This window comes from Carassius auratus, chromosome 46 (genome assembly GCF_003368295.1).
Source record: "Carassius auratus strain Wakin chromosome 46, ASM336829v1, whole genome shotgun sequence".
Taxonomy (NCBI): Eukaryota; Metazoa; Chordata; class Actinopteri; order Cypriniformes; family Cyprinidae; genus Carassius; species Carassius auratus.
In genome coordinates, this window is record NC_039288.1 from 9,754,390 (window position 1) to 9,770,055 (window position 15,666).

At 38.1% G+C, this 15,666-nt stretch overlaps 1 protein-coding gene across 2 annotated transcripts in view; it reads left to right on the plus strand.

The window, feature by feature from the left end:
* Window positions 1-14,991, plus strand: part of LOC113064107 (splicing factor, suppressor of white-apricot homolog) — an 82,246-nt gene extending 67,255 nt beyond the window's left edge. For both annotated transcript variants that reach the window (XM_026234668.1, XM_026234670.1), the window contains exons 15-18: window positions 1,420-1,566; window positions 7,854-8,012; window positions 8,698-8,770; window positions 13,647-14,991. In XM_026234668.1, the coding sequence (XP_026090453.1) occupies window positions 1,420-1,566; window positions 7,854-8,012; window positions 8,698-8,770; window positions 13,647-13,712 (445 nt within the window). In that variant the 3' untranslated portion in view covers window positions 13,713-14,991. The remainder of the gene's footprint in view (window positions 1-1,419; window positions 1,567-7,853; window positions 8,013-8,697; window positions 8,771-13,646) is intronic.
* The last annotated feature ends 675 nt before the right edge of the window (window positions 14,992-15,666 follow it).

The following is a 15,666-nucleotide window of genomic DNA, read 5'->3' on the forward strand; positions in this document are numbered from 1 at the left end:
GACATCTCTTCGTCAACACCAGGGACCAAGCCACACATTTACTTTTAATGAGTATATCTGTCCAATGTAGCAGAATAAAATACCGAAAGAAAAAATGAAATTCACACTGGACACAATTATAATAAATGGATGCAAATGTATTATGGTGGGGAAAAAATACTTTCCTGTTCATCAAATAATAACTTTGACAACCCTGCAGCAGATTATTACTGATTAGATTTAATATCTATTTTTCTTTCTTCTTCCTGTCTGTATTAATATATATATTTTTCTATCTCTGCCTGTTCCTGACCCTCACCTTTTCACTCCTCTACTTGTTTGAAGTGTGTGCGTGTGTGTGTGTGTGTGTGTGCGCGAGATATTTTAATTCACATTATCCTTCTGTGTGGGTATATACACGTATGTATGATTACATTTCAACTCTTAATAACAGCCCATCCATTTTGTTACTGGAATGTTTTCATCAACATTACAAGCAATTTCCAGGCTTCACTGAGGCTCATATGTACTGTTATTGAACATTAAAAGTGTAATGTAGTCCTGGCCTGTATTAAATTAAACACATAACTCTTATTACAATGAAGTGTAAATTATATTAAAAAATAAAATTGTGCAGCACAAGATATGGTTTGGTTTTTTACTCAGAATTTTCGTATACTGCAGTGCTTGCTGTCAGAGAAACCTATAAATGTGCCAGTTGAAGCTTCATTTACAACTGTAAACTGTAACAACTGTCACTCTTGACATTTCTGATTGGCTGTTTGAGATCCACTCAGGTCTAGAGTCAGTCCCAGACGGCCTGCACTGGAGAACAGTGATCACCGATTCGCCCAAATTTTTCAGCTCCATGACATTTCTTCACTGTCTTTGCAATGTTTACAGTAATGTCTGCTGTGTGTGGCATATAAGTCTAGGACTATCAAAAAAAAAATATGATTCCTCATGACTGCTATTTCAGTGATTTATACCAGATACTGGCAGGATATTTTATGTGCTGTTTTTATTTACCACAAATTATTAAAACTTGCAGCGTGCAATTAATTATCATCAATTTAACAATAAAATAAAACTGAAGCGCAAAGCATTAACTAATATAATTTTTATTACATGGTATTAATGTCATTAACACTTTTCTAGTTATTTTTTTTTATTAAATGTAATTTAAAATGGTACTTTATGAAATAGTTTCTGTTTACAATTATGGCCTTTCTTCAAGGTTCAAGAGCTCAACTGCTTTTTTAGAGCTTTCTTTATCGGTCTAAAAAGTATTGAAGATGTAATAGAGAGCAAAGAGCAAAGAACCATCATCAGCTGACAGTTAATTTAACAGCATCAAGAAGTCTCCTGTGGGTTTAATTTCTAGTGCTAAGTTGACCATGTTTCTTTCTTTTCAATCTCTTTTTCTCTCTCCTCTCTCAGATCTGAGTCTCGTTCCCCCAGCCGCAGAGACAGACAAGCTCGCCCTTCAGACAGAAAGCGTGATGAGAGGGAGAAGGAGAGCTACGGTCCAAGCACCTACCGCTTTGGGAGCAACCCAGTGCTTGGCAGGAAGCGCTCCAGATCAAGGTGGGGTGGCACTTAGGCTATCAGGGCTTGTTGTTGATTTTTCTTTATTTGTGACAAAATATTGTAATAAAAATTTATTTTCAAAATTTATTTTATAAACTTTGTTTTAATAGTTTGGGTGTCATTAATTATTTTTTTTATTCAGTAAGAAATTAATACTTTAGCAAAGATGCATTTAATTAAAACGTTACATTAGATTATACTAGGTCTGCACGATAATGACAAAAATCATAATTGTCGTTTACTTGTTCTTTTCTATAGTATTAAGCCTCAAGTGTTAACTATACATCGGTTTGGTTTCTTCTTTAAATTATAACAAAGTAAAAATATAAATTGTATTATAATGTTATACTAAAATTAAAATAAGGGGAAAAACCCTTAAGAAAACATGTAGAAATTTAAAAAACACATCTTAAGCACACAGAATAACATAAGTGGGACTTTGAACGATTAATTCCTGCTTTGAACGATTGCGTAATTGTGGCATTTATAATTGTAATTGCAATTAGAAATTTGTTTATTTGTGCAGCCCTATTTTGTACTAATATTTAACAATACTCCTGTTTTTACTGTTTTTGATCAAATATAAGCAGCTTTTGTTAGCATAGGAGATTGAAATGCATTATTTTTTTTTAAAAATGTATCCGTCCCAAACCTTTGAACAGTAGTGTCCATAGACAAAAATGTGTCCAAAATATATATTTTTTTATATATACAGTGGGAATAGAAAAAAAAACACTACCCATTTTGTTGCTTTGCGGCCTGAAATGAAGATGGACACAGTTTAGGTTTTATTCAGCTGTATTTACTTTTGTGCAACTTATAACAGCCAAGTATAAGATAGAACACCAACATGTCAGAAAAAAAAAAAAAATGAATCACTGAGTTGGAAAAAGATCACCTCCTTGTGTCAGTGTTTTGTTGATCCACATTTGGCTTTAATTACAGCCTTTAGTCTGTTGGGATGTATATCTAGTAACTTTGCACGTCTAGACTTGATATTTGCCCACTCTTCTTTGCAAAATCAGTTAAATTTGATGGGTGAGCATTTGTAGACCGCAGTGGCAAGTCATTCCACAGATTTTCATTCGGGTTTAAGTCTGGGCTCTGATTAGGCCATGCAACCACTGCATGCTCAGTTTTGCTGTGGGCTTTGGGTCATTGTCATGTTGAGAGGCAAACCTTCTTCCCATTGACAACTTTCTGGCAGAGGGCAGCAGATTTCCCTCAAGAATTCCACTGTGTTTTGCCCCATTCATTGTTCCTTTTATTCTTAGAAGTGCTCCAGTCCCTGCTGCAGAGAAACAGCCCCATAACATGATATTACCACCTCCACGTTTTACTGGAGGAATGCTGTTACTGAGATGGAGAGCTGTATTGGATTTCCATTAGACATTGTTTGGTGTTGAGGCCAAATGATTCCATTTTAGTCTCATCTGCCTCAGAATCTTCAATGTTGGTTTTTGCAAAGCTCAGTTGTGGCCTTTCTTGAGGAGTGGCTTTTTTCTTCAACCCTCCCATACAGGTTACATTTGTGGAGGATTTGTGATAGTCACATGCACACAATGACCACTCTTTGTCATAAATTCCTGCAACTGCTTCCGAGTTGCTGTAGGCCTCTCGGGTAGCTTCTCTGACCAGTTTCCACCTGGCTCTTTCATCTAGTTTGGAGAAACGTCCTGATCCAGGGAGGTCTCTGTTGTACCAAATACCTTCCACTTCTTAATAATAGACTTCACTGTGATTCTATTGGCATTGATAAAGCCTTTTTGTATTCATGTCCTGACCTGTGCTAGAGGTCCTGGACATCTTGTTCAGATACATGGCACCTTGGATTCTATCAAATACCAACAGATAAAAAAATCAACACCTGACTGTCTCTGTTAGAAATCGTATATTTATAAGAACAATTTCAGACCTATCATCTTGGAAATTGGGTTGTAATAATGGGTGCCAATAATTGTGGCCAATGTGAACTAGATAAAAACATTTTTATAATGAGACCCCCCCCCCCCCCCCCAACACACTTTCAATTGCTGTACTTCAATGATTGGTTACAATCTTCTTTGCTCATATTTACCAAGGGTATTAGTGAAGGGCATATATATATATATATAATATGTATGTATGTTAAAGATTTACTATGAATATAATATAACGACAGCTGGGAGAACATGTGTTTGTATTACCAGCAGCTGTGATATGGCCTCATTTTAAACCCTCTAGCTGTATATCATCACAAGGAGCTGATTATCAGCATGCATGCTGTTGTTCACAGTGGGTAAAAAGTGTTTACCTGGTGTTTCCCCAGAGTCTGTACCAAGCATGATTTTTTTTCCTTCACTGTAATCCTTCTATTGAAGAGTCCTGTAAGACTCCAATCCATGGCACAGCTATCATCACCCTTCACTCTCTCTCATTTCCTCTACCTTCCCATTATTTTCTTACCAACACCTATAAGGTGCTAAAGTACCACAGAAAGAGGTGGTCATTGTGACTTCTCAGATCTCACCCACCTTTTATGTCATTAGTTTTTATCTGAGCGACCCATTCTCTCCAGTACTCTTTAAAGCTTTGCTGAGATGCGTCTCCATATTCTGCTGCAGAGGAGGTTGCAGAAAGCAAAGGCAAGCTTTTTACACATCTCCTACAAAAGAAAAAAAAAAGTTCAGCATCTTTCATTACACCCTCGACCCTTTCGGGTTTGAACCGAGGAAAGAATTGAGAGCGAGAGGTAGATGGTTAGATCACTTACAGGGTTTTAGTGCGGTTTGGTTTGCCAGAGTGATGATAGAAGCATCTCAGATGCAGAACCTTGCTTACATGCGAGCAGAGGAAGATTGAGTGCCTGTCTTGGACCAGGCAGCAGCTGTTGTCTTGGAAATATAGCATAAGAGTCAGGTTACGGAAGTAAAATATTTGTTCTCTCCATAGAAAAATGTTTTAACAATACGTGTAAATCTTTCAAGACAGAACAGCCATGAGCTCTGAGGTTAAGTGATGGTATGCTTCTGTAAAAACCATTCTGTAAGTCACAGTGAGTCACTGCTTTATATTTAAAAAAAAAAGAAATATTTGTATATTCTACTTTGTAAATAACTACACTATTATTCTGAAGAGAGATTTATTATTCAGAAAATTGTGATGTAATCATTTGTATTTGTATATTTATTTGAAATCATACTTTAAAATTCTTTAGTATTTGTAATTGTTATATTTTAAAAACTCGTAATTATATATATATATATATATATATATGTATGTATGTATATGTGTGTGTGTGTGTGTGTGTGTGTGTGTATATATATGTGTATGTATATAGTAGCGTCATTTGTAATCATTAGTAAAGTAATATATTTAATGAATAGAATACAACGATTAGAATAATATTATTAACATGTATAAAGTTTATCAAATAATTTATCAGTAATAATCTAAATACAATTAAATATATACAAATATTATTTAAAATATTATATTTTTATTTTAATAGGTATGATTGTCATTTGCAGTGGTTTATAAAATGAACCACTAATAAATAAATAGAAGTTCTAAGCATTGAACAAAGCCAATCAGATGAATCAAAACAGCAGAAACTTTGATTTTAAGCCAAAAATAAAAATCATAAAAAAGACAAGGTTTAAACCAGGGTTATTCAAATCTTGGGCCAATGCGGTGCAGAGTTTAGCTCGAAGTCAGACACACCTGAGCATGCTAATCAATGTTTTTGGGATCATTACAAAATCACAGTCAGGAGACTTTGACCAGGGTTTGAGCTAAACTCTGCACCGCATTGGCCCTTGCCTTTTTTAATGATTTTTATTTTTGGCTTAAAATCAAAGTTTCTGCCGTTTTGATTCATCTCAGAGCTGGTTGACTTTGTTCATTGCTTAGAACTTTTATTAAATCTATTTTTTAATATTAATGGGAGGAAAATACATTCGGAAGTCATTGTTTAACTCAATACTGCTTTCCTGTTCAATAAGCTATAAGAATCTTAATCATGCCAATCAGATAGGGTAGGTGACAGGCCTTATGTGTTTGTCTTTTTTCCATGAACTTAGCTTGATTGTTCCTGTACTGTTGTGGCCAAAAGTTTTGGCAGTGACATACATTTAGTGTTTTACAAAGTTTTGCTGCATCAGTGTTTGTAGATAATTTTTCCACATGTTTCTATGGTATACTAAAAAGTAATGGTAAGCATATAAGTTTTAAAGGATTTTATTTGCAAAAATTTAGTCAATATTTACAGTGTTGACCCTCGTTCTTCATAACCTCTGTAATTCACTCTGGCCAGCTGGATATTAGCTTCTGGGCCAAATCCTGACTGATGGCGATCCATTCTTGCCTTATTAGTTCTCGGAGTTGATCACAATTTGTGGGCTTATGCTTGTCCACTCGCCTTTTGAGCACTGACCACAGGTTCTCTATGGGACTGAGATCCGGGGAGTTTTCTGGCCACAGATCCAAAATTCAATGTAATGATCTTCGAGCCACTTCTTTTTGACTCTTGCTTATGGTGCTCTATAATGCAGGGATCATCACCAAATTGCTCATGGATCTTTGGAAGAAATCACCCTTACAGGAAGTTTTTATACCATTCTTTATTAATGGCTGTGTTTTGGGGCAGAATTATGAAAGAGCCCACTCCCTTGGTTGAAAAGCAACCCCACACATGGTTGGTTTCGGGATGCTTCACTGTTGGCACAACACAGGACTCCTTTTTTCCCCGAACAATTGATTTTCCAGATGTCCCGAACAGTCGGAAGGGAGCTTCATCAGAAAAAAAAAAACTTTGCACCAGTCTTCTGCTGTCCAATCCTTGTACTTCTTGCAGAATTTCAGTCTGTCCTTAATGTTTTTCTTGGAGACAAGTGGCTTCTTTACTGATTCCTGGCCTCACTGTGCGTGCAGATGCTCTCACACCGACCTGCTGCCATTCCTGAGCAAGCTCTGCACTGCTGGAGACACGATTCCTTAGCGTAGTCCTTAGGAGGAGACGGTCCTGGTGCTTGCTGGACACTCTGGGACGTCAAGGTTTGCAAAACACAAAATTTGTCACTGCCAAAACTTTTGGCCACAACTGTACTGATTCAATTAGCCACAATAGTTTATGCCTCAAGTGGAATTCTTGACATGTCTGCAGCAGCACATTTTTAACCTCATTGTGTCTCCTAGGACTGCTTTGATCCACTCTACAAACATGTCTTGTCATTTTGCTACAGTGCCACCGGTAATTAGAGGTCACTATGCCCATTAACTGAACTTGGGTGCTCCTTTAAAAATTTATTTTTCCAACTAGAGGACATGCCTAAGGTGTTCAAATAAAATATTCATAAAGGGCCGCCTGGGAGATAAAGGCCCCTTGATATGGACTGTGCGTGCTTTTTCTCTGGAGATTTTATATATAGACTTTTATATATGTGCGAATGGTCTATTCCAGTCCCCTCGCTGATGCAATGCTGGATCATGGGTCTTGCTGAAGGGTCGTGTCCACAGTGTTACCTCCTGTCAAACAGTAACTGTCTCTCCAATGTTTCGTCCACAGAGCCTCAAGAATGAAGGCTTTTCCAACTCCTCTGATAGTTCATGAAAAGTGACAATGCTTACATTTTGCATTATTTATATGTTGTTGTTCTAACCTTATGACTTTCCATTGTATATGGAGCAGAAAAGGAAGATTTTTGTTAATGTCAATGAACTTTTCCAATGCATCAAAAGCATAGTGACTTTAAACCATGTAGTGACCTTAAAACATGTAGTGACCAAAAAAAAGCATCAGAAAAGTGCAATGCTCCCAATATGTGTGCAATCCAAATCTATGCAACAACTTAGTGTGAGATACAAGTCAAGGACATTTTTTTTTTTTTTTTTTTTTTTTACATAGTACATTTTATACACAGTGGTAATTCAAAGTACTCCACTATATATGTGTGTGTGTATATATGTGTATATATATGTGTGTGTGTGTGTGTGTGTGTGTGTGTGTGTGTGTGTGTGTGTGTGTGTGTATATAATTTTTTTTTATCATAAACATAAAATGGTTCAAAGAAATAATTAAGAAATGCATAAGGTAATTGAAGAAATAATACATTAATTAAAAAATAAAAATAAACATGCTGTTATTAACCTAAAATGTTCCCCTCTAAAATCTTGTCTGATGCATAACACCAGATTTTATTTAAAAAAAAAAACGAATGGCATTGTTTATTGTACCCAAACATAATGCAACAGATTTTAAGCTGATCTATCTGATTAACTTTTTTTTTTTTTTTTTTTTTCTCCAGATCACCTCATGAAAAGAAGAAGGGTTCAAAGTCATCGCACCAGTTTAAGGGTTCCTCCTGTTCGCCCTCAGCATCGCCTGACAGAGGCATAGCCAACGCCAGAGTTTCTGCAAGCCCCTCCCCTGCTGCAAGCCCCGCCTCCAGCCTGGGGAGGTCCAGGTAAAGAGCATCTCGCTCTGGTCCCATTACTGAATGATCAGTGAGCATGAACCTCGCGAGAGCCACCCACCCTCTGTCTGAAGTTCAGTCTGCTTCAGTCAGAATCATAGATTTCAAGCATATTTTTCCCTTCTTTGTTGCAATATTAATTTAAGCTCTGCCAAGAGCACTGCCTGTGAGACACAAAGACAGTCTGCGCTGTAGCTTTTTAATTTGGAAGTTATAATGCTTTTAAGGTATGATTTGACAACTTCAGCAATGATGACATTTTGATAAAATGGTTTGACAGCATAATATGAATGAACTGTACAAGAAATTTAAGAAAAAAAGAAAGTTTATAGAGGTTTTGATTTAAAAACCTGCTAAAACACAACTGTTTTTTTTAAACAACTTTTTCAAGTTCCATCAAAGTTGCTTTTGTTACTGTTCTTTACCTCCCACCGTGTGCCTCTCTCTAGACTTTGTTTTTATTTGTGCAGTTGTTGTGTCTCTTCCGGCATTGGGTTAATATTTAATGACCTTCTTCTGGTCGCTCAGTTTTAGCCTGAGATGTCTGCGGTGATTACGCACTCACCAATCGTCATGAATACTGTATTAAGGTGTTTTTTCACAAGCCATGCCAATTGGCAGGCCTCTGTCTCTCTGTCACTGTCTCACTTTCTCTTTCCTCTCGTTTATTAAACAGGGATGGCTCTCAGGAGAAAGACAAGCAAGTGTCCTCCACGATTGTCTCTTCAGTGCAAAGCAAAATCACTCAGGTATGCCATCAAGAAATTAACTTCCATATAGCAACAAAGCTTTCACTAGATTAACATTTTGGACTTTTACTAGATTAAAATGTGTTAATGAATTATTTTCATTGTGCAGTTGAATTACATTTAAGCACAATTATATACATATATATATATATATTTGCAGAGAAAAGTCTCTAGAAAGTGTCTTGACACCCTGCATTCTTTTCCATTCTTTGGCGTTTTAATGCAACATTCTATGCGAGTGTGTTTTGTACATTATGCAGTTTCAGGCCAAATTAATATGTAAGGTTGAGGGTTTTACTATAGACCTCTAATCAGAATGCATCTGAAATATCAATACAGTGCTGCCTTGCAAAAACTGTAAGAAGCTAAAAAACACAACACTTTTCCTACCTCTCCTGTCTCAATTCAGTGCCTAATGGAAAAACAGACCAAAATTGTGTAGCAGAACTGATGAGACCCTTAGATGCTTAATAAGGCTTTAATATATGTCATTTAGAATCAGACGGTCTCAGTGGTTTGTGTTTGCCGAGCCTTACGTGCCGAAAATGAGAAATATAGTGATTTGGTTGCATGACCCTGTCGCCGGGGGTGGGTATGTAGGTGTGTGTATGTTTATGGGTAAACGGAAAGAAAGAGATGCTGATTCAATGCAGCTGTCAGTCCCTGCAGCTCTGTTATAATCTCTGGCCTTGTGCAGCGAAGATGAAATGCAGAGTGTGCTTGCTTTCCTTCCATTTGCTTATTGTTAGAGCAGACGAAAGGTAGATACTATGTTTATTTAAAAAAACAAATGCAGTTGTGTCAGAGGGAAGAGGATGTGAGTAATGCATAATGTAAGAAGATAAACAGTGTACACCATACTGTGTTTCATTTGCAGTCATCTGGTCTTCAACAAAAAGAGAAGTCAGCCGGATAACAGCCTTTTTATTCGCTCCCTCTGTACTAAAAAAGTCTACAGTCTTGACATGATTTCAGAACTTTTGGAAATCCTAATTCACTTCCCTTTTCTCCAGGTGCATGAAAGCAATTCTGACACCTCAGAACTGGGGCAGGACTTCCAGGGGGCAACATCTAGCAAAAACGTGTTGGCTCTTATTAAAACCAGCAACTGCTGCTTGAATCAATAGAAGCACGGTTCACCTTGACAAATAACTGCCGGCAGGAACTTCTGCAGGCCTGTGCATGCTTGCATTGCAGTTGCGTGAGGAAGTTCCTTTGTCCCAAGTTACCCCCTTTAGCCCAGGCAACGAAAGCTCTGGGCTACAACGGACCACCCGTAGATCCTGCCGGTAGAGAAGCAGGTTTCAGCTTGGCTCAGTTTGATCCTTTGCCCGTAGCTCTACATCGTGCAACTATATTGGATCCTCCAGAGGAGAGTGTTCCAGCGCAGACATGCACATCCCGACTATTGATAGAGGAAGAAGTGCTCTCATGAGGCGCTCCGGGTAGCGATTGACAGGGTTTTTTACAACTGGCAAATAAAAAAGGCTGGGGAATGTAACATTAAAGCCTGGGGAAGCGTGTTCTCGATCTTAACACTACTCCCCTGGGATTTAACGAACCTTCTATCTTCCTGTCAGACAAACAAGGGAGGCTGGTTTATGATTTTCCCTAAGGAACCCAATAGTCTCTTTTTCTTTTCTAGTGCACTGTGCTGTCCTCCCCATATTTAAAATGTCGGTGTTCCCTTCTTATTTGCTACTGTTTAGCTTGGGCTTTGTGTGAAGTGTGGTAGGTGACTGATGGTTTGATTAGGAGGGGTTTATGGGTTGCAAAATGCACCCTGGCAAGTTATGAGAGCATTACTGTTGTTGTGTGCAAGATAAGAAGCTGAAAAGCATTGCATTCTCAGGAACCCCTACTGTGATTTAGGGTGAAAAGAAATCTCTTGTACTAATTGATGTGATCAACATGTGGAGGTCTTCACGGTATAGTAACAATGCTAAAATGAGACCATATCGAAGATGCGTCTTTCCTACCTAACCTTAGAGCTCTGAATGTTGGAGCAACCTTACACTGAATCCAGTACAAGCTGAAAAAGTCTTACGTTATTAAATGCATCATGCAAAAAGTGCAGGGTGCATATGAATTAAAGCGCAATCTTACCAAACTGTAAGCTTTCCACACAAGGAAACTTTGAAGAATCCTGGAAATCTCCTAGCCCAAAACCATCTCTAACCAACAACTACTCATGCAGTGCTAGCAAGAAAGTATGAACACCATCGCCATCAGGTGATTGTAGACGAGAAGACATCACCTGGATTGGCCTTGTGTATTGAGCCAGATCAGCCTTAAAGATAATACATTTAATTACGATTCGGAAATTGAAAACTCAATTCATAAATACACAGATAAAAGCATAAATATTTCCCCAAATATGGATGTTACATTGAGCCAATCAAGGTAGGCTTTCAATCCACCAATCAGAGCGCTCCTTACTTTAAAGAATCAAGAAGCTAAACGCTGCGCTTGTACTGTGCATTTGTTCTTTGATGTAAAGGCATTTTAATGCTTATTTTCAATCTTTAATGTTATTAAATAAGTGTTAAATGTCCAGATATTTAATTTAACAACAATTATGTAATGTGTTCTGTTGTTGTTGTTGTTCTAGTAGTTGTATCAGATTTGCAACTTTTGAACTTCAGAACTTTTGATCAGGCATTAAAAACCCCTTCCACCACCTAAGGGAGATTTATAACAAACAGCGGAGAGATTTCAGCATGGAGGATGAAAAAAAAACGGATTCAATGAGTCAGTAAAGTAATTTTTTTTATCTGATGGTACCCATTAAAATGTCTTTACATCAAGGACCCAATCACGGAACAATTCACAGTTCAAGTGCAGCGTTGAGCTTCTCGAGTTGGTTTAGTAAGGAGCGTTTTGATTGGTGGATTAAAAGTGTTCAGCGATTGGCTGAACAGATCTTCCAATTAAAAAAAAAAAAATATCCGTCCGTCCGTCCCTCCCTCCCTCCCTCCCAGGAACGTCTCAAAAATACTGCACATAAATTCAAAGCAGTCAACGCACGTGTGATTATTTGCAAATGCAGGTTTGACGATCCATAAATACATGTAACATCATAAATGTAATTTTAAATGGAAATATTTATGCTTTTACTTGTGTCTTTATGAATTGTGTTATGAATTGTGAATTGTTCTGTGCTTTTGTGCTGTAAATTGTGAGGCTAATCTGGCTCCATATCTTTTGGACGCCAGAGGGAAAATCAAAGGGAGAAAGACCAAAAAAAAAACACCTGTCACTGAACAGTGGAAGCTGAATTGAAGACCCTAAACCACACCTGGAATACCATTCAGAAGCTGGCCTAAAACGGACAGGAGTAAAGGGTCATGAAGAAGATGACTAAATGACAGTCAGATTTTTTTTTAAACGTGGGGTTAGTTCAGAGTGATATTGGATGTGAGATTTCAAAAATGTTTTTAAGTGGCATGGGCCTATGATTGAAGTGCAACCACCTCGAACTGAAAGTGGGGTGATCCTCTGACCCCTGAAAATGTGGGTACAAATTACAAAAAGCAGTCCTCAGTCCCAATTACGACTAGCTCTTGTTTGGTCATTTGATGTCAGAAAGCAACACGTAGGTTTCAATCGAGCAAGAGTAGAGTTAGGTGGCCACATTTTCAGATGTCCTCAGACTTCAGCCAGCTGTGGTCTCATAATGAACTCTAAGCAGACTGAAGATATCCTCCTTTCATTACAGTAATCTGCTCAGGTCAGTTGGAAGCATAGAGAGCCCTTTATCCCAGTTTAGGGCTGCCACTCTAATGTACTGGATCAACACACTATGATCAGAGAGACATTCTCATTGGTTCTTCGTCTTTCAGCTGTGTTCGAGTGTTGTATGTGTGGGAATTTTTAATTGAATTAGTCACACAATACAGAAAGTTGATGTGGAATTTGAAGTGGATTGACAAGAATAGGAATTTTTTTTTCGATCCATCCATTTTTAGGTTTATTCTGGATGGCACACAAACCTGGTGGGAGGTGATGTGCAAGATTCCTCAACCCAGACCCTGATTTAGTCTGTTTTAGCCACAGTCTCTGTACACTATTTAATGCCATCCATGTCATTTTGTGGTTTCACTTCCCTAGAATGACTTTTATGATGATTTCACCCTAGTACACCAGCAGACCCTTCTCTCTAGAGGCACATTGGTCCTTGCCTGTGTTGTTTGTGCTTTTCTTGACCCCTTGTTTGTTTAGTGATTCATTCTGCAGGGGTTTTATTGGAAATTCAGGGTTAATAAATTTCCTTCGACTGGACGAGGGGGTGGAAAGCAGCGGTGACTTGAATTCTGCAAACGTCAATGAGCAAACCTTGCTCCTATGACAACCGTGCAATTCAGCCACCTGTTTCGAAAGATTATTTTACTGATTTGATATGTAATGCCAAGTTGAGCTGCTTTCAAATTTGAAAGCAGTAAAGAACCTTGAAGTGATTCTATGCTGGTGGCAAAGAAAGCCATTATAATAAGGGAACAGGCCGAAATGTATCTTAACCTGTAGCTTAACTGACATGTACATTGGCGTATTTTAAATATTATATATTTTAAGGTAATCTGAGCCACATAGAATGAGGGGAGGCATTTGAAGAGCAGGAATCCAACTATTTGCCGATGGTCTTCTCTTCTATAGGATGCCACTAGACATCCTTATGCATATTTAGCACGTTGGATTCTCATACATACAAGACCAGAAGCCAATCTGAATTTCAAATGGTTAAAGTTGTCTGCAAGCGTATGGTTTTGGTTTTCCTGTTGTGTTTATACTATGATTAGTATCTCACAAACTCTTCCAGCTCTGCTCCCTTACGAATACTGTAGTATATCACGTTTTCTCCATTTCTTCTCGTTTGTAGGACCTCATGGCGAAAGTGCGAGCAATGCTTGCTGCCTCCAAAGGCCTTCAGCCGAACGCCTCCTGAGAGAGTTCCACCACATCCAGACAGGATCAGTCTCCAGCTACATCTCGCAAGGCAGCAACAGGCTTCTGGCTAACTACTGGACCGCTGTTCATCCTGACAAGCTGCACAACGCTGGGCGCTTTTATCCCTTTATGAATGCCTGTTTGGATCTGCCATTAAATGTTTGTATTTTGCCTCCAGATTAGCATTAGGCATGGAGATCTGCTTTATTTCAAAGGTGCAGGTGAACCCCAAGCAGGTGTAGAAAGAACGAAACCAACAGCAGATGGTGGAGCCTGAGTCCTGCTGTGTGTTTTAGCTGTAGACCAATAAGAAGAAAGTATTAAAGGTGTAATTCCTTGGATGCAACTGAAAATGTTCTTTTCTTTTGTAATGTTGTCTACCAGAAGGACATGTTATATCCTTCTGTGAAGGATAATGCTGGTTATTTCTCTCCTGTCTCCTTTTTTCCCTCTGTCTCTGAGCTCTTTTTGACATGAAGTTGTCTGCTTTCTCGGTTGTTTGGGTTTTTTTTTTTTTTTTTTTGAATATGTGGCCTTCAGTTTTTGATTTCTAAGTTTGTACAGGCCTAATTTTGGAGCTACTTTGGGAAACTATCAATAAAGTTTGAATTATGGAACATGAGTGTGGTTGTCTTACTTTCCGCAAGTGAAATCTTGTCATCTTCGCCTCTTGCTAAGTCTGTTTTTCATTTCCTGCACCTGCGTGCTCTGGCCTTTCGACCGTCAGTGCATATACTCCATCCCAGCATGCACTCTGCATGATAATTAGGCCCCATGTTCTGCTGAAGGGTCCGTATGAGTGAGGTTCACAAGAGAGGGTTTGAGCGAGAGCGAACGGTGGGAATCATGGTCCATTTTAAGTTAGCCTTTAATCTTGTGGCCATTCAGCCCGCAGAAGCAATGCACGGACTCTCATTTGGTCCTGCAAGAGAGCAAAATGGACTGGTTTGAGATCCCTGGAGCAGGTCAGTCTCATCCAAACCCATATTTATACTCACTACACACTCTCTTGACATGGGGAACTTAACGCTTTCCCATGTTCGGATTATGTTAAGTCAATTCAAGTGGGGTTTTCCTGGAAGAGGGCACAAAGGAAGTGTTTTTTTTGCCAAAAAATGTACTTAGAATGTCCATCTGGCATGCTTTTTATTGACCCCCTGGGTTTTCATTGTTCACTCTGTCCTGTATGTTCAGCTGCACAATTTAATCAAGGCACTTAATTCACTGAAGTCATTTTTGATTTGCATTATATCAAAAAATAAATTCTTGTTTGTAAATTGATGCTTGATGTCCCGTTATTGCACCAATCACAATAATCATATTGCTATATGCTTTTGAAAAGGGCAGCTTTGAACTAGACTTAATAATAGACCTTGCATTTTTATTACTCTTACGTTTGAGTTGTAACAATTCTCATTGCAGAGTTGTTTGAATCTTATTTTTCTTTTTTTCTTTTTTTTTTTTTGGTCAGAAACATGAAGCACATTACCTGAAGAAGAAAAAAAAATCAATTATGATGTAGCAAAAATTATTTATTAATGTGTATTAAAAAATATATATATTAGTAGCAGTAGTAGTATATAATGTCTTCATTTCAATACATTTGAAAAAGCCGTGTTTCTAAAATGAAATTCAAGCTTTACGAAGGATTTGCTGTGAACTGAGCCTGTGTTAAGTGAGCCGTTCACTTTGAAACAGACCTGAATGTCTATTCCTAATGTCAAATTCACTACATACTGAGTCTTAGAAATAAAAGGCTTTGCTAGAGTTGCAGTTTTGTTTGTTGCGTACAATATTTCATTGCGAATCTGTTGGTTGTTGAGGGCCGTTTTCAGGCCAAGTCTTTATAGGCAATTAACTAATTATAATCATTAAATGGAACTGTATTAGCCGGATTGAAAATGAAGGGACCATCTCTGGGGGTTGTTTTTGGCATCAACATTGACCTGCTG